At 36.0% G+C, this 26,077-nt stretch overlaps 1 protein-coding gene and 1 long non-coding RNA gene across 2 annotated transcripts; one reads left to right on the top strand and one right to left on the bottom strand.

Annotated features, from left to right (window-relative positions):
• Positions 1-20: 20 nt before the first annotated feature.
• LOC134472121 (uncharacterized) lies at positions 21-15,056 on the top strand. The gene is made up of 2 exons (XR_010041984.1): positions 21-2,715; positions 9,746-15,056. It is a non-coding gene; the product is annotated as an uncharacterized LOC134472121 (long non-coding RNA).
• Rhag (Rh associated glycoprotein) lies at positions 5,902-26,077 on the bottom strand. The gene is made up of 10 exons (XM_063233121.1): positions 25,843-26,077; positions 18,589-18,772; positions 17,092-17,242; positions 15,576-15,723; positions 15,179-15,345; positions 13,930-14,067; positions 13,030-13,151; positions 9,736-9,809; positions 9,440-9,513; positions 5,902-8,768 (listed from the first exon to the last, which is right to left on the bottom strand). The coding sequence occupies exons 1-10, from the start codon at positions 25,997-25,999 to the stop codon at positions 8,691-8,693; spliced, it is 1,293 nt and encodes a 430-aa protein (XP_063089191.1). The 5' UTR covers positions 26,000-26,077; the 3' UTR covers positions 5,902-8,690.

The raw sequence follows: 26,077 nt of genomic DNA, 5'->3' as shown, positions 1-26,077 counted from the left end.
TCTTTCTCGCTACTTACTTCCGGCCTGCCCAGGTTTTCTGTTGTTTGGGCTTGCACTTCTTGGGCAACTCCAGAGCGCGTTCGACAGAATTCGGACGGTGACTTGTTTAACCTGCTGAGTGTATCCAGGGTAGGAGATGAGTTTTGTGGCCACCGGGTTGATAGCAAAGTAGGTATTTTTCAAAGGGAAATGTGTGATATCGAAATAGGTCTGTTACTTGAGGCCGCAGAGTGAAGCCTTTAATTTTCTGGGCGGGAGGGAAGCAATTTTTTTTTTTTTTTTAACTTTCCTTTAATCCTCATTTCTGAAGCTCTCCCTCAGCCGGTAGTGGGGCATAGTGCAGCCTGAGAGATGAGTGTATGTTTCGCAAGAGATCGTGTTACACTTGTGACCACGTTGTAGGTCTAGGTTAAGTTAATTGATTTTCAGGAGTTTCAGCAAGCTGGTGAGGAAAAAAAGACAACGTGATTTTTTTAAAAGTAGCCTTCCCGCAAGCTACTGTTGGACCCTTTCCTCCATGATTTCTCACTGAATAATTTCCTTGCTCTAAACTCACCAGTTTCGTTCCAAGTCTTGTCATCGGCTTTTGCTAATTCGTCTTCCTTTTTTTCTCTTGCTAAATATTTCAAGATATAATTCAAATAGTAATATTTTTTCCGAATACTGTATGCTGCCACACGTATATGCAAAGCTATTTAAGATAGTCTCTCATTTGTCTTTTTACAGTATTTATCCATTGTAGACAGTAACTTTTTCTATCTGTCTACCCATTATTACTAGGCTATGATTTTCTCTGGATTTAGGAATAGGACGAAATTCGTATTCATTTATATATACTGTACATTTTAACTATCCTATTAAGGATAGAAATGATGGCTTCCGTTTACTGAGTTCTTGCCATGCCCCTAGTACTTGAAACTTAGTACATTGTATATTAAGTCTCTTTAGCCTTAGAAGCGCCAGTAATTTTAGGAGTGAAGGAATTGAGTTGATTTTCTTGCTCAAAGCTGTGTTGCTATCTAAGTGACAGAACCAGGATTTGGAGCCAGGACAATTTATCCTTATCCCTAGCTTGTACTTAAGCATTATGGTAGTTGTTCACAACCTGGGACAGTGTTGGTGTTGGGGACATCACAAAGCCTGGAAAAAACTTCGGTTGTCACTACTTGGAGGCAGATGGATTTTAGCATATGGTGGATAGATGCCAGGAATGCTGCTGAACACCCTAAAGTGCACAGGGCAGCCTCTTACACAAAAGAATTCATTCCATTGGATTGTTAATGATGGTGAGCTCGATTAACTTTGTGCTTTTGCCTCAAGTAGTTATCAGTGGAAACAGTGCATCATGAATCTGTGGCAAAAAACCCAACTTTTAAAAAAATTTGAAGTAAATCACAGTTAATGTTGTAAAATGCAATTTAAAATACATTATTAGAGCTAGAAATGGAGATAAACACCTGTTATCTCAACATTCTGGGAGCCTGAAGCAAAAGAATCATAAAGACACCCTGTCCCACTATATATATGCATATATATATATATTTTTTTTTTCAAACTCTAAACTCTACAGCATGAACAGTAAACCCTAATGCAAACAATGGATATGGATTGGGGGTTATATAATTTATCAATGCAGATCTGTAAGTTGTGACAATTATATTACTTTGGTGTGATAGAGGAGCTTGGTAGTGCTGTATAGATTATATAGGAACTCTTCTTTTTTACTGTAAACCTAAAAATTGAAATACCTTGAAATACCAAGTTTATTTTTTAAAAAGCACTAATTTTTTAAAAACTACTTTAAGAATATTAATTACTAGAAAAATAAGACCCAGAGGACAAGGGCAATTATTTTGTGGTTAGTCTGACATATATGACATTACTTGGTCAATTTGTTATATAAATATTTATTACTCTCAATATCTATGTTTAAAAGAATTTTGCCACATAATTTGAGAATCAGATTCGGAATAGGACTGGATCACATGTTAATGAATAAAGAATTTCAGGAGTCATGATTAATACAACCAAACTGTGTTACATGAGAGAGACCATAGCGCCCCCAGACTTAGGAAGTAGAGTGATTAGAAAGGATTTGGGAGGAACATAGCTCATTGTACATCTAGTCTCTATCCTATGTTCCATTCTTAACATGACATCTCCTTATTTGAAGTGGTAGGCAGAGACGGGAGAGAGCAACTCAGGTAGCCGGTACAATGTGTGTATGGGAGGCAGAATTAGTCTTAAGTGTGTTCAAGAAATCATATCTATCCAGACAGGGAGATTCATCTGAGGGGTAGTAAGACAGAAGTATGGAAAACTGAGGGCTGGATTGTTAAGGACTCTCAAGTGATCTGGTAGAGTCTGGAGGCTACATTATATGATAGTATTGAAGTGGATATTTTAGTCACTTATTGTGTTTCAAAAGTGGAATGTGGAAGGACTTGGGAAGCCTCTTTATTTCTTGCCCATGTTCTTTTTTATTTCCATATTCTTATTCTTGTGTCTTATTTCTTTTTCATACGATGTTTTTGGCTTAAGTTCATACACTAGACTGGCAAGTTGGTTCTGGCTGTCAGCTGAGAGCTCACCTGGGGCTTTTGCCTGGGGTTTTAATTCCTGTCTATGTTGGTCTTCCGAAGTGGTGGTGACTAGGTTACCAAAAGGAAGTGTTTTGAAGCCAGAAGTTCTGCCAGTATCTTCGTGTTTTGGCCGGTGAGTAGGAACAGAATCATTTCTACCATATTCTACTGCTTGGACAGTTGCAGAGTCTGCCAAGGGGTAAGACAAAGGGACACAATCCTACCTCATTTGCAGTTGGGTGTTGTGACCTGTTCCTATAATCCTCAGCATTCTAGAATGCTGAGGCAAAAAGGTGGATTGCAAGCTCCAGCTGGGTTCAATTTTCAATATCATGAAAAAAAGAATGGAATTTTCACTTTTTTTTGTACTAGGAATCAAACTCAGGACCTTGCACTTGCCAGGCAGGAGCTTATTCCACTGAGCTATAGCCCCAACCCAGTTTTTACCATTTTCATCTAAAATCTCAGCCTTCACTTTCCCAGTCACCTGCATATGCTTATTTAATAAACAACATGAACTGCTGTATGTGTCTGCTCTTCCAAAGGAGCTCTACAAAAGCAGTTCCCATATACCTGGATTTTTAAGTAGAAGATGTCAAGTTGAGGGGATCAGGCACTTTAGGAATGGAGTATAGGATAGAGATGGAATGTAGAGTAAGGTACCACACGGTTTAAGAACAGGATGCAGTGATGCTTTGACTTCCACTTTTTGTAACTGACATACTGTTATATAAATGAATTTTATGATTTTTCAACTAGTTTTTTAAAAATTAATTTATAAAACAATGAATTGAGATATTTAAGATAATAAACTTTGCTTAGAAAAGGAATGGTGACTAATTCATATATCTAGGTATGTATGCCTAGAAAACAGTATGCACATGTATATGCAAATGTACATACTTTTTATAGACTGTACCTAACCTGTTATATGTATATTCCTCATGGTGTAATGCAAGAATACATAACCCATTCCTTTTATTAGAAATGTGAGTTTGTTGATACAAGAGACTTTAAAGAGAAAGGAATTGTTCTAACTTTTGTCGTTGATATTCCCATTTCCTTGTCTGTCTTATAATTTCTAGGAGGACAGAGTAATTGATATACTTCAGTACTCTTTAAAATGAACATAGTACAGATTTGGCTATAGTTTAAATACAAGTGCAGACTATCACATTAATCACTTAAAAGTTGATACTTAGTGTTACTAGGATAATGTGTTTGTGTTTGTTTATGTACTGGCTGTCCTGACCATTGTTCAGGCAGATGTCATTTAACCAGTAGATTCTTGTATTGAGTAAATTGTCATTTTATATTTGGTGTTGTATTATCTTACAAAACATATGCCATATGTTTTGAAACATATGCCATATTTGGTAATCTTGTATATTACTCTTGAACTGAAATTGTAAAAACTATATTCCTATTTTATTGGATTTAAACATGGATATAACACAGAGTCTGCCAAAAAAACATACACAATTCAGCAGTTTGCCACACTAATAAATGTATGGAAATTAATGACTACCACTTTGAGCACCTCTTGTAGAGGTCAAAGGTAATTTGTGTTCATCTCATGAAATCTCAATAAATTTAATATTAAAATACAACATCTTTTTATTTTCCTAATGTATACATTTTTTTGTCCAACTCTATTATTGTATGGAACAGTATAACACAAGAGATTAAAAACATTTTTAAGTGACTTTTTAAAAAGCCATACAACTGGAAGTAGCTTTAAGTAGATTCACTCATCTTCAAATTCATTAGAGGAATGACAATTGAATTAGTTATAATGATGACAGTTATTTGTTTTAAAATATACTAAAATCTTTTAAAAAACTTACACTATCCCCAAACTCTTCTTTATTACAATTTTTTAAAAGAGGATTTGGAACAATTATAGGACCTCTATTTTAACAAAACATTATGATAGGCTTTACCATTTTCTGTGTCCTTTTCATCTTTGTAGTTTTTTTTTTTTTAAGCATCCTAAATGTACTGCCATATTTAGCTCAAGATGCCTGGTAGAACAAATTCTCCCAAGAGAAAGTCTCTATGGTTAAAAAGAAATTCAAAAAGAAAAATTGATGATGAGGAAGAGGTTTGTCAGAGAAAGGGGTAGGAAATACTAAATCTATCACTTAGAACTTTTTGTTAAAAATATCCTATAGAAGTATGTAAATACTAATGTTCAATTTTACTACAAATCATAGATATTCATATCATAGTCTTAGAGCTTTTGTAGCACAATTTATGAAGTTCTCAGACACAAAGTGTTGTTTACTTCAATTTCTAAAGATACATATTTTGACCATGAAATTATTAGGGAAAAAGGAGGTCAGAGGGTATTACTAAAGTGTTAAATAGAAAGATTAAGGATAAAGTATACAAATTTCTAGCATATTTATCTGTTAAAAGAGAACAGAATTTGTCAGTTGTTGGAGATTTCTGTTAACGTAGAGAAAAAGTAGTTTAGAAGGAGTTAACCTCTACCTTAATTTTGTCCTTGCCTTGTAAAAGAATAAATATATTAATTAAAATTTTTCCTCTCATTAGGCAATGTTATATTTATTTTACAAGTAAAGTATATAATATTTTATAGGCAAAGCGATTAGTACTTTATTTAAAACATTTTTGACACTACGTGAAATTGTTATCACCATCATTCAAGAATCAGTTTAGTACATTCCTTTCTGTTATAAATGTGCACCATTCTTGAGATAGGATCTCACTGTGAATTTCGGGCTAGCCTTGAGTTCGCTGTGTAACCCAGGCTGACCTCAGACTCCCAGTGACCCTCCTGCCAGAGATGGTGGTGCACACCTGCAGTGTCAGGGCTTAGAAGGCTGAGGCAGGAGGAGTCAAAATAAACTTTAACTTCCAGTTTTTCTGTATGTTGTCTTGGTGACAGAAAAGTGATTAATAGGAAAGGTCTTAAATAACATAATCAGAGGTTTGCATCCAGCCTGAACAACTTAGTGACTTAGCAAAGGCCTTCTCAAAATAAAAAATGAAACAGTGGTTGGGGCTATAGTTTAATGAGAGAGAGAGAGAGAGAGAGAGGAATGGTCTTTGATGAAACAGCTCTGAGTTCAAATTCAAGTTCTTTTTATTATGTTGTTTGTGCCAAGCTGCTTAACCTATGACTCACTGTTTATTCGTTTTTCCATTAGAAAGGCATTTTTCAAACATTTGGTTCTATTCAAAATATGAGGGTTACAAAGAAGTTAAGAAATCCAGTTTCTCAATTTAAGTAGAATGTTTGACATTATTAAATTGTAAAATACATAGAATGTCATCTTTATTGTCAAAATATAGTTATTTTCCCTAGGAAGTTTGTAGGGATTTATGCTTGCTATGGACTGAATTGCATCCCCCCTCCCTCAGAATAATTTACCAAATTAGATATTATCTCTTTATAGCTGAATAAAGGTACATATTCAGCATTTTATTTAAGTAGCGGAGATGGCAGCTTGACTGTCCTTTTTTGGCTTTATCTCACATGTCTAATCAAACTATAGAACTTTTGAATTGAGAAGAGACCAGTCTTGAGAGATATAAAACTGAAGTCTGGAAACAAGCAAACGCAGTAAAGAAAACGTTTCTTTATTTTGGAGGAGCGAGTGGAGAGAGTTAGAAGATCCCCAGAGGGTAAGGATCTGCAAGTTACTAATCTGCAGAGATTTGTGAATTCCCATGAGATGGTAATATACCTTCTTAGTGTTCTGGAGGGGCAGTGCTCTTCCTGGGCTGCAAAAGGGCTCAGCAGAAATAGCGAGTGTCTTTTGGCCATGTTTCTAGATCAAGCTTTATCCACTGAAAAGACTGGGTAATGGAGAGATTTTCTCTGGGTGGTAGGAGGCAGGGGCTTATCTCTGACTCACTCAACAAGTGATTTCCATGCCTCTCTACATTTTCAACACTGTTGCCACCTAGATATTTCAACAGCAGGAATTAACTGCCAGTGAAAGACAAAAGACCTTATGGGCTCTCAGTGCCATAGAGAAAAGGATCAAGAGATTACTCAAATGTATGTCTTATACAAAAGTGATTTCTAACAAATAGGAGCTAATGGACCCCCCTCATGCCATTTTCAGTTGCTCCCACAGCAGAGCTTTCTTATAAAGTGAATAGCTTAAGGCCTGTGACCACAAGTGCTGGCGAAACCTAAAGATAGCTCAGTTTTCACAAAACTTCTAAAATGCAATTCATCATTATGGGCCAGTCTTTCAAATTTAGACAGGAACAAAGAATGTTTCTTAAAATGAGCATGTAAGTAGAGCTTGAACTTTTAATCGGCTCATTCAATACCACAATATTATTTGACATTTTAAAATTTGAGGAATGGGCAGATAAGGTATAAACAGTGGTATTTGTAACTTCCCTTCCAAGAACAAAATGATAAAAATGATCAAGGAAATTTCAACCTAGCATATACACAGGTGGACACACATTAAATTTTGTTGTATCTACAGAAATAGACTATACCTTGCAAATGAACAAGTGAAAATTAAGGAATGAATGAATGAACCAAATGAAATGAAGATGGGAAATATAACTGCAGAGTTATCATGTGAAAACTCTTTTTCATGTGAATGACAAGGGTGCTAGAAGAAAAATAAATAGTTTTAAAGGTGAAATGTTACCAAATACTAAAAGGGAATTTATCTGAGCAGAATATTCAAATCTTCAATTAAAATGACTCACTTACATTCCAGGTAGATAGACAGAGGGGCAACACACTATGAACCAAAGAATGCTAGATTAGAAGTTTTTAAATATTACCTTACTGTTTATGAAAATTGCATTGCTTGAAGCAGGTTAATAATGTTCACAAGCCAGAGACTGATAGATGTCATAACAGAGTTCCTGAACAAATCAAAATGATAAGCTTCCTTCTGTAGCTGTATATTTAAGATCCTTTAGAATTTGCCTTAAAATCAGCACAAGCAGTAGTGGGGGTCTTGGACAAACTTAACAATGAAGGTGAGTATGATGATCAGCAAGCAAGGGACCAGTGGTTTTAGTTTATCCATGAACATCCTTTGAAAAGTCTGTTTGAAAGATGTCCTAGCGAAGGAAGCTACCTACATGTGTAGCAAAATAGTTAGGATCTACAAGTAAAGTATAATATTACAATGAATTTTTATGATTTTTAAGTTCACAGATTCACAAACTGGGCTGTGAATAACATTATATTAATTGTGATGGGGGTCGTTTTCTCATATACAAACATTCTGGCATGATTTCAGACTTCAACAATAGCAGAAAAATCTGGAAAGCTTCCACACAAAAAAATAAAATTATATGATATTCCAAAAAACTGTGATTGTATCAGTTACTTTTTCTAAAACTCAGTTCTTTAAGTTATCCTATAATATTAGTTTCTTGCTTTTTTATAACAAATACATAAGTTTAAACACAATTGAATTAGATATGGGTTAAATATGAGCAGTGTGTTTATACATGCTACTAAAATGCTACCAACCCCCTCCCCAATAAAACAGTTAAAGACTAGTGCTTTATTTTACAATAATATTTTATTTGAAATTTTATATAAAATAGACTTTGGTAAGATAGGAATTGAGCTCTTATTGCAAATATGTAACATGCAAAAGGAATTAAAAATCAATATTTAATCAAAGATGTAGTATTGCTGAAATGACCATCTTCAAAGTGAAAATATCACTACCCCCAAAAGTAATATTCTTGCTTTTCATTTTTCTCATACATATTTTTACATATTGCACTTACATAATCTTAGAGAATAAAGATGTGGAATCTACATTAAGAAATTGACATGACTATTTCTGTGTTACTATACTTCTCAGAAAAATTAAAAAATATACAGGAAGTACTCTGTACCTGCCCAGTGGCAAAGGAGTTTATAAGTACAATTCATTTGACCATTTGTTTTATCAGCCACATCCCTTCAATAAAATCATCATTTGAATATCATGAGGTGGTACCAAACATCAGGACATTTTTACACTGGCCATTTGGGACTCAGCATCTATTCACTCTGGTCCGTGATCTTGTTGATGTTGCTTTTTAAACTTAAACTTGACTCTAGGCAATTGGAAAGGAAACTGGAACACAAGACAATTATTGTATTTGAGGTTCAAGCTGCTTTTGGTCCTCATATTCATGGATATTGATTTCATATTCTCTCAACCTAGGGACCTTTAAAGAAAAAAGATTGAGACACTTAATAGTTTTATTTCTCTGGACCTATCTTAAATTAGTATCGAAACATGTGTTTTCCATAATTATTATCCAAACTTAGAACCAGGAATAAAAATCGTTTGAGTCATGGGCAGGAAAAAGAATAGCAATATTTATCTATTTTAGGTAAATATCTAATATTTACCTTGATGACATTCTCTTTCCCAAACCTTTTCTCTCTAAAAATATCCAAGCATTTCCCTGTCGTAAGCCTTGCAGTAAATACTTGAGGAAAAAATATCAATGGAGTAATGTCAGTGGAGAAGAGAAAGAAATTGACATTGTTTTATTTATGGGCTATTTCAGTGAGTATTTACTCAGACTTCAACCTTAAAATTCCATTCACTTTTGTCCACTTTCATATTTGGTATAATATCTCACACTGTTGTCCAATACCCCTGTCATTTTTTATTAATAGCTTTATATTAGTGAGAGGAGTGAAAAGACATTTGTCAACTAATTTATGTTTTCTGCTTTGGAAGCTATTATAATTTTATCTGGCTGGACACATCTATCTGTCATTAGAGTTCATCTGGCTGTATCAAGCATATGCCCTACACGCGTGAGGTGAGCAGATTTCTACTAGTAGAATTACAATTTACATGTTAGTTTAGAATACTGTACAATACCTCCCAGTAAACGGAATCATCGTAGCAGTACTTGTCATGGGGCTGTTCCCAAAAAGGTATCTTTAGAATTAAACCTGTGAAATTAAACAGAAAATAAATCACATTATGATGCTGCAGAGGAAACTATACTTCCATAGTAATTAAAATAGTGATATAAAGTCATGCCCCTGGGCTAACATACTTACCTTACTTCTAGAGGTTTAGAACAGTTTTAAATTTGCCAGTTGACTTGCTTGTTAATCACCTATTATGCTGAGAGCATGGGGAATGGGGATACATTAAATGTTTCTGCTGACCTGTAACCAGACCTCCAACAACTGCTGTTCCAATGGACGAGCCCAGTGCTGCTGCCTGCATGGCCATGGTGGGCCTAAGAAGCCAAACAAAAACAATTACATTTTTCCTGGAAACCAGCAAGGAGTGTTACCCACTGAACTCCCTATGGTGTCTGCCATCTTCAGGACAAAGTGCAGCATTGTACATTAGCAGATGTATAGATGGTTAGTTTTTGTTTGTTTGTTTGTTTGTTTTTTCATCTCATAAGTTCCCTTGAAACTCCTGAAGAGTTTAGACAATTCTTAGGTACATTTAAACAAGAATGATATTCTGATTTATCTTCAGGAATAGTAAGAATGCCTTCATTAAAAAAAGTTTAGCACTCCAAAAATGATCTCTAATTTCACTGATTAAGTAGATATTGAGTACCAGCTATGTCAGCTTTTAAACAGGATGAAGTATAGTATAAAGCAATAGTCACTACCATCTCTGCGCAATCCTCTGAAGAAACGATTACAATGAAAGAAAAAGTTCTCATCAAGCTCAGAAACGCAGATTTTAGTAGTTACAGCAGAATCACTGAAGATACTTGAGTACATGTCATTTAAAAGTACCTAAAAACTTTTAATAGAAAAGAATAGAAAAATGTGATATAAATCTGTTGAAATCCCGAAGACAATGCATGAGGAATGTGCATATCTCATTGCCCCTTGTATCAGGTGATACCTAGCTGTGCAAACACTGAGTGATTCCAGGGAAGCAAACAATTAAAAAGTGAGCGCTCCAGTGAGCACCTGCTTGGCAGGCATGAGGTCATGAGTTCGAGCCCTGGTACCAAAAAAAAAAAAAAAAAAAAAAAGGGAGAGCTCATTGGTGTTTCAGTGTCATAATCCAAGGAATCAAGTCTCATCAAAATAAAAATGTAAGATCAAAATACGTATATTTAAGAAAGTGTAATCATGTTATAGTAGTGATTTTTCATTATGTCTTAAGTATTCTTTCATGTCAGTAAATAAAGATCAGGACTGTAAGTAGAATTACCACAGAATGATACACCACACAGATGTACTGTCATTATCATTTTACAGGTTCCTATTTAGGTTGTTCTTAGTGTTTACTTTTTAAAAAAATTCTGTAAGGACATGTTGTATATGCTTTTAAACTTGTTAATATCTTCCAAAAGCCTATTTATATATATGATCAATGGATCGTTTTATGTACTTTACAAGTACATAAAACTAGTACATAAAACATAGTAGTTTTCCTAACAAGAAATTGTACAATTCATGTCACTATCTCTGACTAATGTTCAATATTATTCATTTATTCTTTATAAATTTGATATGTAACGCTCCAATTTGCATTTCTTTGATCACTTGCTGTTATTTAACGTTATTATATTTTCTTTTCTAAACTTATTTTTATAGAAAAACTTTGAGATCTTTTACAAATATTAAAAGGTACTTTTAATGAAAATTGTTCTGTTATCAAAAAGGTTTGGCAAACTCTTAAAATTAATACCATTTTTATGTAAAGGAGGGTTTCAGTAATAGCCCTCTGCTCTCCCCCTTTCCTTTCTTTACTGAAACCCTCAAAAATAAATCAAGAAGATGTTGGTAAACCTGCATGTCCAAATCCAGGCACAGTAAGGCTCTGCTTTCAAGAGACGGACTTGTTTCACTGCTTTAGTATTACTAACCTAGGAATGATATTCAAGAATTCCTAACCAGGAGGCATCTGTTAGGGTGTTTGTATGGTAATCCTACTCTACTACTTAGGAACTGAGCTCATAGATTTATGCTTTATCATGTATGATTCGCATTAAAATATTTAGTGTTTGGGCCCCAGAGGTTTATCTCAGTGGCACAAGTGCCTGCCTGGCAAGTGTGAGGTTATGAGTTTGATCCCCGATACAAAAAACAAACAAACAAACAAACAAACAAAAAAACAAGTCTAACATAAAATATTTAGTGTTTGAACTCAGTCATCTGTTAGATCTTGAAGAGAGTTTTATAAAGTGGTTATTTCTGAGGTTGTCTTCAAAGCTTGCAACAGGTGTTTAAAAATAGGAAAACAGATAAATGGGTGAGCTATACACCTGATTAAGGAAGCAGAATTTCTGTTCAAACTCATACAATTAAATGTGTGTTTTTAAAAAACATATTAGTACTGCATGAAAATTTTAATCTATTAAAAAGTTCTTTTTTTAAACCATCCAACTTTAGTCCATTGTATGAAGCTCTGTGCAAATGTCACTGATATTTTTCCAGGCACACATTTACTTTTTTTCTTTGTATTTTAGTTGGCTTTAAAAATTTAGCATTCTGGTTCTTTTTTACTCTGTATTTTTATAAAACTGTAATTTTCTCAGATTTTTATAAATTTTTTTTATAAATCTGTAATTTTCTCAGATGCTTTGCATATTTGATGTGCATACCAAATTGTTCCAATTTTGTTGTCTTAAATTAACAACCGAGGCCGGGAATGTTGGCACACGCCTTAATCTTAGCACCATGGAGGCTGAGGCAGGAGGATTGTCATGAGTTTGAGGCCAGTCTGGGCTACATAATGAGTTCATGCCAGCTACACCACATAGCAAAACCCCGTCTCAAAAACAAATATGTAAAATAATAATTGATAGCTATGACATCACTTTCATTCTTTTGGGTTTGATTTCACAGGTTTTTCTCTGGCTATGTATTAGACACATGTACCCTCTTTGAGAAAAATCTAGCAGCTAGAAGGGAAAATAGATCCTTCAGTCTCATTTTACAGAAGAAGAAACTAACTGAGAAGCAGAGAGCTTGAGTGACATGCCAGAAGTCACACAACTAATGAATACCATCAGGACAGATCTTCCTGACTCCCTAGATCCAACTGCTTTCCACTTTTAGGCTACCTCTTCTTCACATGGACTGTGCAGAAATTTCTGTTCAACTCTTTGCTTATGTCCCCTTGCCATTTTGGTAGGACCAAGCCAAATTGCAAACCCACTGCAGTCTGATTGTGGTTATTGAACTGCACTGGCAAGAGACAGTAGACTGTGGAAGAGAGATTTAAAGTAACAGTTAATTTAAAACAAACAACAACATAGGAATGTTAGTTAAGTCACATGACCCAATACTGGTTTTTCTCTCAGTTGTGTTTCTTTGTTACCAGTAAAGGTGATACTTAAACTTTGGCCTGGGATGATAAAACCAAACCAAAACAAAACAAAACAAAACAAAACAAACTGCTGTCCCATCACTGCATAGCTCAGAGAATGAGAAAAAAAGCACAGGATCGGGGAAGAGGAAATCCCTTGTTTTACTCACGTGGTGGACACTCCCCCAGCTATGGCCGCAATGCTTGCGAGACCTCCTATCACACCAGGGAGGCCGTGCAGGTTGTGCACCCCACATGTATCGTGTATCCTCAGTGTAGTGGCAAAAAATGGCTGAGATCATAAAAAGAGAAAAGGCTATTATTTTGTTAGATATAAACGACTCTATAACTGAAATAAGTGTGCCAAAAGTATTTTTTATTGTTTGTATTTAAAATGTATAACATGATGTTATACAATACATATAGATAGTAAAAAAAAAAGCTACTGTAGTAAAGAAAACATTCCATCACCTTCATATTTTCCTTTTTTGTTTTTGTGGCATGAGCAGCTAAAATGTACTTATTTAGCATGAACTTTATATACAATTTTAAACATATCTGCTACATTGTATCATCTGACCTACATCTCCCCATTTCCTTTTCTACTCAATAAATTTTGTCTGTAGCTCAGTTTTCCATCAATACTGAAATTCACTTAAGTCAAATGACTTAAATGCATTGATGACAAAACTGCCATTTCAGTCACTAAATAGCTGAGTCTCAAGAAATTGATTTTGGGTTCTACTCCTTACCTGGTGACATCCCAGAATCCTTAGTTATACAAAGCAGACAAAATGAAAAAATACTCTGCAAATTCCCTGGAGCAAAACAGCACAAATATGTGACACAGAATTTGAAGTCAGTTATAACTGATATCAGAGTGACTCCTGCCTCACAGAAATCAAGAAAGTATTGACCCATAAGAGCACTGAAATGTGAGTGGCTTGTTTCAGAGGAAGGCTAAAGACCTCTAAACAAAGAAAAAAGGCCACATCCTATTTTTTGTTTTGGACATATGAAAGATGATGGTGCAGATTGAAAGTTCTACTCTGAGCGTCTGTCATACTTACAGTCAAGAATTTGTATCCAAGTACAGAGATAAGTCCAGCAATGCTCCCAATGATCATAGCAACATACGGCTGGATGTCCATGTTCGCACAAGTGCCCACAGCAACTCCCCCAGCGAGGGTGGCATTCTGGATGTGAACCTGAGTGGAGGAACAATCACAAGCGAGGTGTGCTGCATTGGGCAGAGTTCATTGCCTGGCAGTGTTCAGCTGTAAGAGCTACTGATACAAGCAAAACAATAAAAGCAGTAACCGGAAGAAAATGTGTTTATGCTGTGTCACAGTTGTCTTAGTCACGTTCTTCTCAGTTGCTGGAACAGTACCCAGCACTCACAACTTAAAGAACTTTATTTTTGCTCACACTTTTAGTCCATAGACTACTGTCTCCAAGGTAGGAAGAAGTGGCAGAGGGGCACAGCAAAGGAAAACCACTCGTCCTGTCAGATTGGTCAGAGCAGAGATAGACGGGAGGGGATAATCCCTTCCTGGTCACACCCACATTGACTCTCACCAGACCACCCACCTAACAGTACATACCTACCTGCCCGATGATTTAGTCACCTCCCCCCAAACTACCCATGAGCCCAAAAGGCTCATAAAGGGGGACGTCTAGATATAAAGCATAACAAAGTTTAAAGCAGAAACATAAAAGTGACATAATCTATGTAAAAATGTAAATTAAAGATAGTTTTTGTAGTTGCACAAGTCCTTTGTTTCCAAGCAGCTGATACTTGATATCTTTCTCGCCAAGATCCTTTGGTAGGGGATGAGTCATTGGGTAGAAGGAATCAGTGTGGGGTGGTGTGAAAACTAAAAGAAGCAGTAGTAGAGGATGGTTTTCAGAGTAGAGACTCTAGCAGTGTTTCTGTGTATTTATGTAATCTCGTACACATTTGTTATCCAAAAGAAAACTTGTTTCTGTGTGTACTATAAAGTTTATGATACCCCAGGGTTCAAAGAGAAAAGGTATCGTATGAAATGTACACTTGCATATAAAAGTACATTTGGCTCTATTGTTAAAGGGATACATACATTAAACCTTTGATTTTTACATATTACATTTCCTACCAGAGAACACTTTAAGTAGCCAAAATAAAAATTTGATAAATAAATATTGTTTTTAAAACATTTCTCTAAGATCTGAAGTTTTGTCATTTGCCCAGTATCTCAGAAGTAATGCAGAAATGCTACTAATCCAGCAATTGTCAGTGTCACTAAGTGATGTGTCCACTGGGGTCAACATGGCCCTTACCATATTGAGCTTGCCACACTGTCGGACGAGGCTGGATACTGCATAGACTGTGATGACACAGGCAGCAAGAGAGAAGTATGTGTTGACAATGGCTCTGTATTGGTCGTCTCCGGGTTCAGCAATGGCTGAATTAAAGCTGGGCCAAAATATCCACAGAAAAAGAGTGCCTGCAAATATAAGGAGTATGTTAGTTCCCAATGTAAACAAGGCAGCTTGCTCTGGGTGCTGATGAAGTCTCTAACTTTAGACTTGATCATCTAAGGAGAAAACAATAGGATTGGGCGAAGTAATCTTCTAAGGTGGTTGCCTTTTGAGCATCTTTGTACCTCCATTGAAGTTAACTTTCCTCACTGCCTGACTGAAGAGACAAAAGTCAGGCAAGTTCATCTCCACTCACCAATCATTGCAAATAAGTCTGAGTGGTACACAGACTCTTCGTTCTTATGTCCCTGTCTCAGGCCAGATCGATACAAGATGCCTGCTACAGCCAAGCCAAAGTAGGCCCCAAAGGCATGGATCGTCATTGATGCCCCAATATCAGATGCCTGAAGAAAAAAAAGGACATACATGTAAATAGAGTGAAACTGAGTTAAAGAGGAAAATCAGTGAAAGAAGGACTTCACTGGTTATACAGTAAAAAGAAAAAAAAAAAAAAAAAGATCAAGAATCTGTCCAAAAAAAGTGGGGAGAAAAGATGCAAAAATAATTTATTCTCCAAAGTCTTGAAGCTTCAATGTCTCAGTTTTTCTGCAATTTTTTTTTCATTTTACTATATGATGTGAAAACGAACTGACTTCCAAGACTGCTTTGAAGAGACGTATTTTAGTCTCTTTAGGGCATAGTTGGTATTTAAGCCAGTATTCTTTATTTTCAGACGCTGTAGCAAAGTTCAGAGTGCCAAGCCTGTAGCCTCTCTATAATTTTTTAAGACAAGAAAATGATACAAATGCATTCATGTAAGATTTTCAAATTGGTTCAGGTTGAAGTGCCAAGAATATAGTGTTTGCTTTCCATCTTTGACTAGACAGTTAGATTCAATTCCCTGTAGATACTCACTTGATTGAAATGAGTTTAATGTGAATTTTTCCTCTTAGCTACTTGTGGAACTGCTAGGTATATTTCATGTCCAACTTAAATGTCACTTTTTGGAGAGCCCCCTTCTGGTTTCTAAAATTTAAATTAGTTACACTTTCTCACACCCATCCCCTAATTAATCTTTGTATTTTGGGGTGGGTGGGTATATGACTGTTAATTTGACTTTTCTGTCTCCCACTAGACTGTAATCTCTTTATAGAATGACCTTAACTATTTTGTGTCACTGAATCATCCACATCTAAAAAAATTGTTAAAAATGTTTGTTGTTTAATTTGTAACAGAAATATAAAAAATTCTGGAAAGTCTTATTTTAAGTATTTTTATACTAGGGGAAATGTGATATTTTCATGACGGGAAAGAAATTTGATATGGACATTCACAAAAACATTCTAGTATAAGTACCGTCTAAGTGAGTACTATAAAAACTTACATAAGGTTTTTTATAAGCATTTCACCTAGTAGTTGAAATATAAGTGGGAATTGATCATTGATAGGTGGTATAATAAAGAGTTGTGGAGTTTTAAAAAATGTGGATTTAAATTCAGACTCAGACAAGTCATTTAACATCTGTGACCATCAGGTTTATTGTGGATAAATGGTGACAACGGTATCTGCCTTATGTTGTTGTGAAGATGAAATGAGATGTTTATAAAACCTCTCTTTTATCATGTATAATAAGTGAGAATAAATAGATATCATAAATAAATGATGGCTATTACTAATCTGTCAAGGTTTCCCCTAAGTAGATTGGGCACTCATTATGTATTGTAGTCAGAATTGGTGCTCAGAGATAAAAAAGTACAAATTCTCACTCTTACCATAAATATCTCAGCAACAAGAAACTCATTGGCAGCAAAAACAGCAATTTCTAGAATTGTCATGAGCAGCATTTGGATAGGGCTTGTTTTTCCCAAGACAGCTCCGAAAGAAATTAGAACTGCAGCTGTACTAAAGTCTGCGTTGATCATTCTGAGGGCAAAGAAAGAACGTATCAAAGAATAAAGCATACCAAAGATAAACTGAGTTGGAGGGTTGAACTGTACAGCATCTCACCCACCAGGCTCCATCCCGTTCCTCCCAGTCCTATATCCTCTATTTTCTTCCTTCTCTTCTTGAGATCATATGTGATAGATTAGTTTTTCTAAACGAAAACCTCAGTATTGAGGTTTAATTGCAGTGTGAGCGCTTTGAGATAAGTAAGTGGGTTTGGGGTTGCAGTTCGGGTACTGTGTCTCTAAAAGGTTCACATTTACTGCTCTTGGAGGTCTCAGTTCTCTTTGTTTTTACCTGTACCTGAACTCACTTGAGGTCTTACTTAAATTTTGTTGAGCTGATAAATTAATTACTTCCACAAAAATAAAAACACGTTTACATTTTAAAAACAATCTGAAAAAAATAACTAATGGGGACATTTGCTCTTTATGGAAGATTTCTTGCACATTTAAAGTCAAACTGTCAAAGTCAGACATATGAATGGATGATCCAGTGCAGTAGAGCAAAGTTGTATTCTTAGATTTCAGAGAACTTCCATTGCTTATCAAGGGATTTGCCAGACAGCGCAGAGCCTGAGTAAAAAAAAATTAAGGGAAACAACTGACCTGAGACAAAGGACTGAAAGCGATTGTCTTAGTCTATTTTGGCTACAATAGCAAAATGCCATCAACTGAGTAGCTTATAAGCAACAGAAATTCATTTCTCATAATTCTTGAGGCAAAAAGTTCAAGATCAAGATACTGACAGATTTGATTTCTGGTAAGGCCTTGTTGTTTCATAGAAGGTGTCTTCCTGCTGGTCCTGAGTGTGGTCAGGTGAGGAGTCTCCCTTGAGCCTCTTTTATAAGGCTATTGTTATGGCTGATATGCAGATATCTTCCTAAAGCCTCACGTGACCGTAATTGGGAGGTAAGTGGGTTTCAGGGGCGTTATTGCTGACTGGCTGTTGGAAGGTGAGGCTCTGTGGGAGTGACATGGAAGAGTCTCTCCTGCCTCCGCACTTGGCTGTCTGATTCTGGATCACTGTGAGGTGAGCAGCTATTCCTCAGCCAGGTACCTGTGTTGTTCTGCCTTAGCACTATAAACTGACATGTGAACCAAGATACACTTCTGTAGTTGAGGGTGTTGGATGTTGTGTCTCAGCAGTGAGGAAAATAAGACAGGCACTAATTCCATTCCTGGGAGTCCTGCCCTCATGGCTTAGTCACCTCCTGAAGGCTTCACCTCCTAACATCATCACCTTAGCAGTTAAGATTTCATCATATACACTGGACAGAGAGCAGAAGGAACAAACGTGCAGACAAATCACAGAAATAAGCTTACTCTTTGATTCCAATGTGGAATTTCTGTCCACGAGTGTGAAGGAGCCCTCTTACAATAGTAGCCCACTGGAGGCCCAGAGCAGCGATGAGTAGGTTGATGCCCACACTGCTGAAGCCATATTTCTTCAGGAAGGTCATGAGAAAGCCAAAGCCAACAAATATCATCACATGTACATCTTGAAATACTGAAAAACAGCAGAGGGGAAAAGTGCACGAGGAGCACACAAAAATCATTAAGTTATAGTGCAAGGTGTGATAAAAATACAGTATGTGCTGAAATTTAAACATTTTTATTACAGTAAAGGACACGATACTAATCCTCAGTCTGCTCAAAATACTCATTCACTTCACAGAAACATGGTGTTATTCTTGTTAACTTTGTGAAGTAACTCTGGAAGTCCTATTATTGTGTCTTTAGTTCTTCCGTTGTGATTGCCTTGGTGCCCTAAATCTATGCAACATGTCTAAATTTCGTAGTCATTTATATTTGGGGAAACAGAAGTCCTTGATTCTATGAATGTGGTGGATGAGAACACACTGTAAAGCTTTCATGAGCCTACCTGACATGGAACGACAGTGGGTAGCAGCATTCACTGTATTTTTTAAATCATACTTTTATAAAGACATTCGCAAAAGACTTCTTCTGGTACTGCTTCAGAAGTGCTTCAGAAAGATGGGATGTGTTTTAAGTGAGGGGATGTATTTTGAGGGGGATTAATGGCAGTGTATCACTTATTGTAGTGAATTTTTAAAATTTCCTGTACTTTTCAATCATCCCTTACATATTCCATCTATTAAATGTTGCCACTTTTCTATAAAATACTGCAAGAAGAGACTATTAACTGGAAATAAATGATTGTCATGATTACTGTTTGCTCTGGTATTCCTGTCTTTTCATTCTTGTCAAAATTTGCATCCATTATGTGTGTGGTCAGAGCCTATGCCCAGATCTAGGTAACTGCAAATGTAGTGGCAACCAGACTACTTGCCAGCTATGAGAACATTAAAGTTAGTCATCATTTAAAATCTTTTCTTGGAAAACCATATATTATCATATGTGCTACTTCCATCCTTTGCTGAGGAATATTTTAAGATTTCCCATCCAAGGAAAGCTTTGCAGCATACAGTGTATCACTTTATTCTGACTTTCCCATATTTCAACAGAAAATTGTTTCTTTTTGTCATTTACAGAGTTTTGGGTGTAAACCCTAATTTTATCATTTGTTACATTGTATTAACATCTATTTGCATGCATCACACTGTAATTGTTAGTCAATGAAGAGTCCATCTCCTGTACCAGATTGAATTTTTGTTGGTAGTGCTGAGAATTAATCCCTGGATTTTGCACATGAAAGGCAAGTGCTCTACCACTGAGCTACATCATCAGTCTGAGTTTCTTGATCGAAGGGATTAGGACACATGCCTCTTTTCCTCTGATGTATGACAGTCTGAATGTAGAAGAAGCAAGTATATTTGATTCCATTTATCAAGTGTGTACAACCATACCAAATTTGGAAACTTAACCAACTTATTCTTTGAGCTAAGTGAGACAATGACTACAGTAGCACTTTACAGATGGAGCACTGAGCACACATACAGGCTGTGTGCCTGTATGTGGAGGAATAAATACTTGATTTGGTGTCTGAAGATCTGGGCTTAGGTTTCTTAATTCTAACACATGATTGTGTGACCTTGGGCGAGTCAAGTCACTTATTCTTCATGAAGTTCGGTGTTTAAGCTGCATCATTAACATGCCCTATTTCACACTGGGACTTGCATACAGTAAAGACAATACTTATTAAGCATGTGACCAACGGGATATAGTGGCATATGGCTGTAATCCCAGCACTGTGGGAGACTGACACACAATGGAAGAAGTTTGAACTCAACTAGGGTTCAACTTGAACAACTTAATGAGAATTTGTTTTGCAAAAACAAACAAGAAATGACACCTTCACTTATAAAACACATGTATACATGGAATAGTATTAACTGAGAAGTTGACAGTATATATATATATGTATATATATATATATATATATATATATATATATACTATATATATGTCACACACACACACACACACATATATATATATATATATATATATGACTGGGAATAAAGTTTAGTGCAAAGAACTTAGATCCAATCTCCAGTACCAAATAAACAAATTAACATATGCTCAAATGTAAGATAGTGAAAACATCCTACACTCAAGAAACCTACCTACAGGTTAGTTGGTGATACATGTATTTGAACGACTCATATGAAATTGACAGTTTTGCACTGGAATTATTAAAAGTGGTTGAGTATTTGCAGTTTCTTGTGGTTCAATTTGATCAATACACAAAAGAAATTGAGATCAAAATTTAAAAATAATGAGAGGAAATAAACTAGGTGCTGAATGAGTGCTAGCCATTGTGACCAGAAAGTTAGTGAAATAGGCACTAGGGAAAACATGATATGACACAGAAGAAGTCAGAGATCAGAGATCATTGGATTTTCACAAAGGGTAGAGGCAGGATTTGAATTCAGTTCTGATTTTGCTGATTATTCCATTCATTGAGCATGATAGTGCTACAAAGATAGTATAAGTGAACATGAAGGACAAAAGGAATCAAAAATCACACGTTTTGCCAATTGTAGTTAAAAACAGACCTCTGTGTGATGTATTTATAATCATCTTCTATATCTCAGATCAAAAGTGTTCCTATACAGCACAATGAAATCTCACACATAGTCACAAGATACAATTAACCAAGACATCCAGGCCATTTATTTTAAAAATAAATTAAGAGGTCACTTTACATTCCTAGTGGTCATGGCGGGTGGCCCACTGATATAAAAAGGAATAAAAGTATAACATTTAAAAATCTGCCCACATTGGGCTAAAACCTTAACTAGGGCATGATCTGGGGAAAATATAATCTCTGATGTATCCATTCATGAGTCCTGGTGCCATATAGACAAAGGGAAAATTTACCCAGACCTTCCACAAATAATTTGTGTCAAGATCTTTTCGCATCTCATTGACATTTGAAAGCACAAAAAGAGGATAATTTGGGCCAAAAAGGCAGAATATCCTAATAAAAATCATTTAATAATAATAAAAAAGCCATGTCCAATGCAACTACCGTTTTAGCTCCACACTGCTGTTTCCTGTAACGGAGACCTTTTGCTTTGCCCACTTTCATTTGTAACAAACTCTGCTTTTCCTCTTCCAGTGATTTCCTGTGTCTTGATTCAGGTCTTTCATCAAGAGCACGGGAACTGAGAATCTGTGCCCAGACTCTGATTCACAGGAGTGGTCATCACAGGACCAGCTGACGCTGGACAGTGCCAGCTTGGGAGTCTCCAAAGCCATCTGCTAGGCCTTCTCTCTGCTCCAAAGGTTTTCCCCTAGGCATTGATCTTTATGATACTTATCTTCATCCCATATTCATCTAGGAAAACCAAGAACCAGGATTTTACTCTTCTCTTTCCTTCTTTTGATACAAAGATTGAACCATGGCCCTTGTAGTTGCTTTTATGGGACAGTCTTGCTAGTCGCCCAGTCTGACAATTGGGATTTTCTTGCCTTGACAGTTTGAGTAGCTTTAGTAGTTCTGTCATGTCACCGACTAGGAGAAATCACAGTATTCTGTAGATTTTGTCTTTATCCTCATTTGATGAAAAGCACTCAGTACAGGAGAGCGAGAGGACTTCAAGTAGTAACTGTAAAACTTTCCTCCACCTTTTATTTAATGTTTGTTCCTACTTCTCACCACAAGGGGGAACAAAAACCTCATCTATTATTTAAGTGAAGACAGTCCAGAGTATGCAGGCTCTTGACAAATAATAAATATGTATGAAAAGTGGAAAACAATTAATATATACATTTTCTTTAGCATCCTGCTTTAAGAGTTTGCCAATGGGAACAGGGCAAAGCACCAAGTTTGGTTTTGTGCTCTGAGGCTTTACCATTAAAAGAACAGAGTATAAACCCTGTAGAAGAAAAAGAGATCTCTTTAGGGATTTGCACTTACGGGACGTTGTTAAGATGTTAAAAATTCTCGGTTTTAGAACTGGAGTGCCTTTGGCTGTATGTGGAGCTATTTTAACTGTTTTCAGCCTCAAGGAGAGGGCTGTGGCTGTTGAAGCTCTGTGGCCGGAGGCCGGGGCGCTGCTGAGCACCCCAGGAGCACAGGTGGCCTCGCAGCACTGTGGATCACAGTGCTACCTAACAGTGGCCCTGCTGAGAAACTCTCCTCAAAATTAAGTCGTGCTTTTATAAGCAGTCAGTGCTATCAAAGTTTTCTTTTCTTTTAAACATTTTGGACCCGAGGAGAAAAGGTTGACGATATATTCAAAACCTTCTGCCCGGTACCAAAGCGAATTTCACAGTTTTGAACCAAGAAGGCAGGAGAATGAAAGCAGGTGCCCGGTTGCTCCTTGCTCCTCTCAGCCATTCCATGTGCACCCCCAACCCCGTTTTCAGGAAAAGGAGCAACAGAAAGTGGAAACACTGAAAACAGTTAAATGTGGAGAAATCTCAAAGTATTAAAATCTTAAGGAATGTTTAGATTTCCCATGTTCCTGGCTGGGTTAAGACTGCTTCATATTTTAGGGATGCATCAGCGTCACATGAATTAACATCAGGTTAGCTCTGTGACAGCTAGCAGTTCATATTTCTCTTGAATGGTTCACAGCTTGTGTGCCCTCGGACAATCAATCATTCTTCCTAAGCTTCAGTTTCCTTGTTTGTAAAATGAGTCTTACTCTGTAAGTTCCTGTGAAGGCACGATATTGTTTTACTTACCTGTTCATGTCTCAATAGCTGGGATAGAGTACATGTCAGTACAGAAAGAGCACATAAAGGTCAGATGTACATGTAACACTAAGTAAGCTGTTGCTTGCAGTATTTGTATGCATTAGGATTAATTACATTCATGATCAATCCATAGGAAGGCAACACAATTTAATCATTGTTAAATAGTCAAACATGTTTCTTTGCCTTGGTAAAAAATGTTTTATTCATATATGCGTACATAATATTACTTTAAATTCGGGTTGGTTCAAAGCAACTGCTTTGAACTCTGAAGACTGTTCACAATAAAGACAAAGAAGATAATCTTGTTTTCACTGAGTTAACACATTCCACAAAGAATATATTCTTATTCTTTAAAAGCTGACTGGTGTTGCCAGAAGTGGTGGTGCACACTTGTAATGCCAGGTCTCGGGAGGCTGAGGGAGGAGAATCACTGACAGTTCAAGGCCAGCCTGGGTTACATAATGAGCTCAAGTCCAGCCTGAACTGCATAGTGAGACCTTGTCTTAAAAAACCAAAGCAAAAAAATAGTTGAATGGAAAAAAATAGTTTTTTAATAGTGATATTAAATGGAGAGCCAAAATATGTTTTGACAAGTCTGTTAAGGAAAATAGGTCCATAAATTTCAATCTGATAAACAATGTTGGTCAAATAAAATAATGGTAAAAATATAGAATTTCAAGGCAAACAGCAAGGCTTGGAATTCAGTGACTTTCTTTCTTTTACTAAACATTGGGCCTTGGTCAAATTGTTTAATCTATCTAAATGCCTACTTTCTTATAGGTGTTTACATGTACACTTCTTTACATGTACACTAAGCGTTGAGGATTAGATGTGAAATGAGTTAGTGCCTGGCACAAAGTAAACTTTGTTAAATTATTGTCCTTATCCTAATTTAAAATTTGCACAATTTTGCTTCTGCAAAAGGATTTAGATTTGAGGTTAGAAGGGAGAACCTGCCAGGATATAACGAGCATAATAATCATCAATATCATTGTCATGACTGTTTATCTATTATTGCCCCCGCCGCCTGTTTTTAGTACTCTCCCCCCGCTTGGTTTTTGTCTCAAATTCTGATGTAGGAGCTTGGACACTGGGATGTAGAAAATTCAATTTGTATTATGCAAGTTAAGGTCTTATGGTCTTAATATAATTTTATTTGAATATTAATCCTGGATCATATTTTTGTCATTTTATAACTGTATTACATCTCTTTGCTTCTGTGTACTAGGTAATAGAGTTTTATAGAGAAGGGATTATATTTATTTTATGGGAAAAATAAAAAAGTTTCATAATCATTTCCTTTTTCTTAATAACTCCATGTGGCATATGCCTGGTACTTAAAATTTTATTAGATGAATAAACTACCTAAAATGTGCAAAAACATGCAGAATTCAACATAATCTTACTCTGTTTTGTTTCTTTTTCACTTGATAATTACAAAGCGTATAACCCTTTTTGGAGTCTTCAGTCTTTGACTTAGAAGCTTAACTCCGCCCTTAACTTTCAATTTTATATTTTTGATAAGGTACTCTAGGTTGTAATTTCTACATGACAAAACTCACCATTATATTGTATTTTAAAAATGAAGAAGGAAAGAAGACACAAATATCAAATTGTTTTTTTTAATTTCAGACATATACTGTATACTGTAATGATTATTGTGACTATTTTAAATTTTTGGAGTATTGCAGCTTTATTTTTTAAAAAGTAATTACATAACAAAATAATATGATCTCCCTCTCTGGTCAATGAAGTAGGATGTCTTTTTCATAATAAGCACTCCATTCACTGTAGTATCATTATTGTATTATCTGTTTTGGAGCCTATCTTTCTTTCTGCTTTTACAGTATGCCAAATGCTCACAATTTTGTTTTCCTCACAGGAAAAAACTGTTGTTCTTTCAAAATGTGATAAAACCTGGAGTAGTTGAGCAATATTAAATTAAAATTTAAAATTAAAATTAAAACTCTAGTAACTTTCTACAGTGCTTAAATACAGCTTCCTGTACCTTAGGATCCCACGTGGGATCTAGGCCACCTTCATATCACTCAATTTTGTTTCCATTCTCTCTTCATTATGGTTCTTTTGGAGAGCAGGGGGCAAGCGTTAATATTTTTATTCCTTGGAGAACTTGTGATTAATTAAAGAAAAAAGGACCCTAAAGAGTAAGTATGAGATGCAAAAATAATACACTACTTTAATTTTCAACTTCTTGTCCTGATTCTTGAATCAACACAGAATCTATCGAAATGCCTTAACCAGAGAGAATGCCAGATGCATCAGCAGACATTTGTACAATTATGTAACTTAGCAGCATTCATAACTATGATATAATTCTACAAGTTTCTCAAAGCTTACTATGTTATAATATTCAAAGGTTTTTCCATTCCATGAACCCAAAAAGCCCAAAAGTGTTTTAAAAAAAGAAGTAAATTGCCTACTCACGGGGATACAGCCGAAGGAAGCTGTCCGTTTTTGGTGGCTGGGTGGCGGTCAGTTGCCGGGAAGTATTCTGAGCTACCTCATACTGAGCAAATAATCGAAATAAAACGATCATGGCAACCTCCAGGCCTATGGCCATAAGAGAGAATTTGAACCTCATGTTTGTGGCAAAGGACAGAGGCACACTGAAGACTTTAAGGCTGTGAAAATTTGATAAGCACACAGAGGAGCTATGTGT

Source organism: Cavia porcellus, unplaced genomic scaffold, assembly GCF_034190915.1.
Source record: "Cavia porcellus strain 051 isolate PalLab524CR breed Dunkin Hartley unplaced genomic scaffold, mCavPor4.1 scaffold_22, whole genome shotgun sequence".
NCBI classification, from domain to species: Eukaryota; Metazoa; Chordata; class Mammalia; order Rodentia; family Caviidae; genus Cavia; species Cavia porcellus.
This window is presented reverse-complemented; position numbering and strand designations above follow the sequence as displayed.

Bases quoted from the DNA above. Each gene is read 5' to 3' on its own strand.
- Rhag (XM_063233121.1), bottom strand. From the start codon at position 25,999: ATGAGGTTCAAATTCTCTCTTATGGCCATAGGCCTGGAGGTTGCCATG. The intron at 17,243-18,588 runs GTAAGCTTATTT...CTTTGCCCTCAG, and splicing joins TTCCACATTGGAATCAAAGA to AATGATCAACGCAGACTTTA. The intron at 13,152-13,929 runs GTAAGTATGACA...TTATGATCTCAG, and splicing joins TTGGATACAAATTCTTGACT to CCATTTTTTGCCACTACACT.